Here is a 3936-nt window from a genome sequence, read left to right as displayed (position 1 = left end):
GTTTGTGGCGAGCTTTCCATCTCTTGCATTCTTGTTGCCGATGTCTGCTCTACGCAGGACTAAGTCACCACTTTGAAATGATCGGGGTCGTACTTTTTTATTGAATCTGGTCGTAACCAAACGCTTGGCCATCATATTCTTATATCTGGCATTCTCCCTGCATTCGTCCAGTAGGTCGAGTTTCACAAGGAGTGCTTCCTTGTTTTGGCTTTCGGTTCTTTGTAACCTCTATACCCTCCTCCAGGACGGCTCACCGATTTCCACCGGAATCATGGCCTCGCACCCATATGTCAGCTTGAAGGGGTTTCTTCCGTGGCAGATTGGGCACTTGTCCTGTAACCCCATAGGACGAGGTGTAGTTGTTGAACCCAATTGCCTTTGGCTTCAAAGAGCCTCTTCTTCAACCCGTTGATGATCACCTTGTTGGCAGACTCGGCTTGTCCGTTAGTCTGAGGGTGCTCAACTGACGCAAACCGATGTGTGACTTTTAGGTCGGTCATCAACTCTCGGAACTTTTTGTCAGCAAACTGAGTTCCGTTATCTGTTATTATCTCGGCAGGAAGCCCGAATCGGCTGATAAGGTTTCTTTCAAAGAATCTTCGTATCCTTGCCGAGGTAATGGTGGTGAGGGGTTCGGCCTCGATCCACTTGGTGAAGTAGTCGACAGCCACTATCAACCACTTGAGTTGACCTTCAGCCGCAGTAAAAGGTCCCAGTAGGTCCATCCCCCATTTGAAGAATGGCCATGGAGCCGTGATAGTTTGCAGCTCTTCTGGGGGTGCATGGAGGATCAACGCGTGCTTCTGACATTGTTCGCACTTTTTGACGTGCTCCTTCGCGTCTGCCTCCATAGTTGGCCAATAGTATCCTGCCCTTAGTGCCTTTCTGGCCAGGGCTTTTCCTCCCATGTGATGCCCGTTTATGCCCTCATGAATCTTGGCCAGCACGTATTCGACCTCATTCTTGCCTAGGCACTTCAGCATGGGTGTGTAGAAACCCTTTTTGTAGAGTTGCCCCTCTATTATGGCGAAATAGGCCGAATTCCTCACGAGCTTTCTGGCCTCTTGCGTTTCGTCTGGCAGGATTCCTTTTTCCAGGTAGGCCACTATGGGCCTTCTCCAATCCTCAGCCTCGGTTATCACCATCACACACGTCGGCTCCAAGATGCTCTGTTGTATCATGGTGCGATGATTTCCTGGGCCCTTTGAGCTGGCAAGTTTGGATAAGATGTCGGCCCTATTATTCTCGTTTCGAGGTATGTATTGGATTATCACCTCGTCAAACTCGGCTAGCAGTTCCTTGACCTGGTGGAGGTACTTCATCATGAGAGGACCCTTGGCTTGATATCTTCCCTCAACTTGTGAGGTAACCAGCTGCGAATCACTCATAATTTTTATTTTTCTGGCCCCGTGCTCTTTTGCTTGTACGATTCCGGCAATAAATGCCTCGTATTCAGCTTGGTTATTAGAAGTCGGGAAGGCCAGATGAAGTGAATGCTCAATGGACACTCCTTCCGGGGTCTCAATGATCACCCCGGCTCCGCTCCCCTTGGAGTTGGACGATCCATCTACGTGTATTGTCCAGAGATCTTCGTTCCCTTTTCCCTTTTCATTGGATGGGGTTAGCTCCAAGATGAAGTCAGCTAGCGCTTGGGACTTTATCGCCTGCCTGGGCTTATACGCAATGTCGAACTCCGAGAGTTCGACTGCCCAGTTTATCATTCTGCCAGCGAGGTCAGGCTTGTGGAGGACTTGCCTGATGGGCTGATTTGTTCGCACAATAACTCGGTGGCTCTGGAAGTAAGGTCGGAGCCTCCTTGCCGTGGTAAGCAGTGCGAATGCGACTTTCTCGAGCTTCTGATAAAGAAGCTCAGGCCCTTGCAAGGTTCGACCTACAAAGTAGATCGGCTGCTGTGTTTTGTCATTCTCCCGTACTAGGGCGGCACTAACGGCTTCTTCCCCAACTGATAAGTACAAGATCAGCGTTTCTCCGGGCTCTGGTTTGGACAGTACAGGAGGAGTGGCCAGGCAACTCTTAACATTTTCGAATGCGTTCTTGCATTCTTCTCCCCATCCGAACTCGGCTTCCTTTTTGAGGAGCTTGAAGAAAGGCAAAGCCTTTTCTGCCGATTTAGGCAAGAATCTGGTTAGGACCGCAAAACGTCCAGTGAGCTGCTGAATTTCTTTTTTGCTTTCGGGCTGCTTCATTTCAAGCACGGCCCTACACTTGTCGGGGTTCACTTCTATTCCTCGGTCGGTAAGCATGAAGCCCAGGAACTTTCCAGCTGGTACCCCAAAAGCGCATTTCGCCGGGTTCAGCCTGATCTTGTGAGCTCTCAACTGCTCAAAAGTTTCCCTGAGGTCGCTTATATGTGCTAACATTTGCAACGAATTGACAATCATGTCGTCGATGTATACCTCCAGGTTTCTTCCGATCTGTCCTTGAAAAACACGGTTCATCATCCGCTGATATGTCGCCCCTGCATTTTTGAGGCCAAAGGGCATGACTTTGTAACAAAAATTGCCCTTCTCAGTGATGACGGCGGTTTTTTCGTGGTCGTCAGGGTGTAGCGGAATTTGGTTGTACCCCGAGTATGCATCCATAAACGATAGTAGCTGAAATCCTGACGAATTGTCAACTAGCTGGTCAATGCTCGGCATGGGGTATGAGTCTTTTGGGCAGACCTTATTGAGGTCGGTATAGTCCACGCATATCCTTCATTTCCCACTTGGCTTTTTTACCATCACTACGTTAGACAGCCAAGTGGTATACTGTATTTCCCTGACGAATCCGGCTGCCAGCAGCTCGTCGACGTGCTCATTTAATGCATGACGTCGGTCGGATCCTATCTTCCTCTTCTTTTGGGATACTGGCCGTGAACCGAGGTACATGGAGAGCTTGTGGCAGCAGAAGGTTGGGTCAATTCCAGGGATTTCTAAAGCTTTCCAAGCAAATACGTCGCGATTTTCCTTTAACAAAGAAACCAGCTCCTCTTTGAATTCAGTCCTTAGGTCTTTTCCCACCTTGGTGCGTCCTTTGCCGTCTTCCGCAATCTCGGCATCCTCCAACTCTCCTTGGGGTTCTGGACGAGGTGCCAAGAGCTCATCTTTTACGTCGAGTTCAACCAAGTTGACCTCCATGATGGACTCGTAGAGTCTCGTAGTAGCACTTTCTTGATTCTTCTTGATCACCTCTTATGGTGACGATCTCGTTGTTCATCCCAGGCATTTTCAATGCTTGATGTTTCGTGGAGATCAGCATATCCCATTCATGGATTGTGGGCCGACCAATGATTACGTTGTAGGAAGACGAGGTGTCAACCACAACGAAACGAACCCTTCCAGATCGGAACGAGTCCTTCGTGCCCAAGGTCAACTTTAGGTCGATGTAGCCTTTTGGAGGGGACGCCGCTCCATTGAACCCGACCAGCTCGGTGACGCATGGTTTCAAGTCCTTCTCGTCCAAGTTCATCCTCTGGAAAGCGTCCCAGAGAATTATGTCAGCTGAACTTCCGTGGTCAATAAAAATTCTCTTCACTCGGCAATTGACTAGTACTCCAGTGATCACCAATCCGTCGGTGTGTCCGGGTACAACCATTGCTAGTTCCTCTTGAGTGAAGAACAGTCTTGGGGGAGCCGGCTTGCTGTCCTTTTCTTTGAATGTTGGCCTGTCCCTTACAGACATGACCTCTTTCAGGCACCTTCTTCTGGCGTTAGCCGAGTCTCCTCCCCCACCTAGAGCTCCACTTATCACGTTGTATTCGAATTCGGCTTCAGGAAAAACGTCGTCTTTTTCATCGACCTCTTTGCCCTTGGAAGGTCGGTCTTGTCTTTGGTCCTTTCGATCCTCTCTCTTTGGGCTTCGACTTCGGCTTCGGCTTCTTTGCTTGCGCTTATTATTTTTCTTGCCCTGTGTTCGGATGATATACTACTTTAA

General features: G+C 49.3%; 2 protein-coding genes across 2 annotated transcripts; both read right to left on the bottom strand.

Moving 5' to 3' along the window:
- Window positions 1-290: 290 nt before the first annotated feature.
- On the bottom strand, window positions 291-2660 carry LOC133298326 (uncharacterized). Its single transcript, XM_061497593.1, has one exon. The coding sequence runs from the start codon at window positions 2658-2660 to the stop codon at window positions 291-293; it is 2370 nt and encodes a 789-aa protein (XP_061353577.1).
- A 460-nt stretch (window positions 2661-3120) lies between these two features.
- On the bottom strand, window positions 3121-3684 carry LOC133298324 (uncharacterized). The gene has a single exon (XM_061497592.1). The coding sequence runs from the start codon at window positions 3682-3684 to the stop codon at window positions 3121-3123; it is 564 nt and encodes a 187-aa protein (XP_061353576.1).
- Between the last annotated feature and the right edge of the window lie 252 nt (window positions 3685-3936).

Source organism: Gastrolobium bilobum, unplaced genomic scaffold, assembly GCF_033153095.1.
Source record: "Gastrolobium bilobum isolate Gb01-03AN ecotype WA unplaced genomic scaffold, APGP_CSIRO_Gbil_v1 utg107292, whole genome shotgun sequence".
Classification (NCBI taxonomy): Eukaryota; Viridiplantae; Streptophyta; class Magnoliopsida; order Fabales; family Fabaceae; genus Gastrolobium; species Gastrolobium bilobum.
This window is presented reverse-complemented; position numbering and strand designations above follow the sequence as displayed.

Excerpts from the sequence above, each read along its gene's own strand:
- LOC133298326 (XM_061497593.1), bottom strand. The coding sequence starts at position 2,660 with ATGCCGAGCATTGACCAGCTAGTTGACAATTCGTCAGGATTTCAGCTA.
- LOC133298324 (XM_061497592.1), bottom strand. The coding sequence starts at position 3,684 with ATGTCTGTAAGGGACAGGCCAACATTCAAAGAAAAGGACAGCAAGCCG.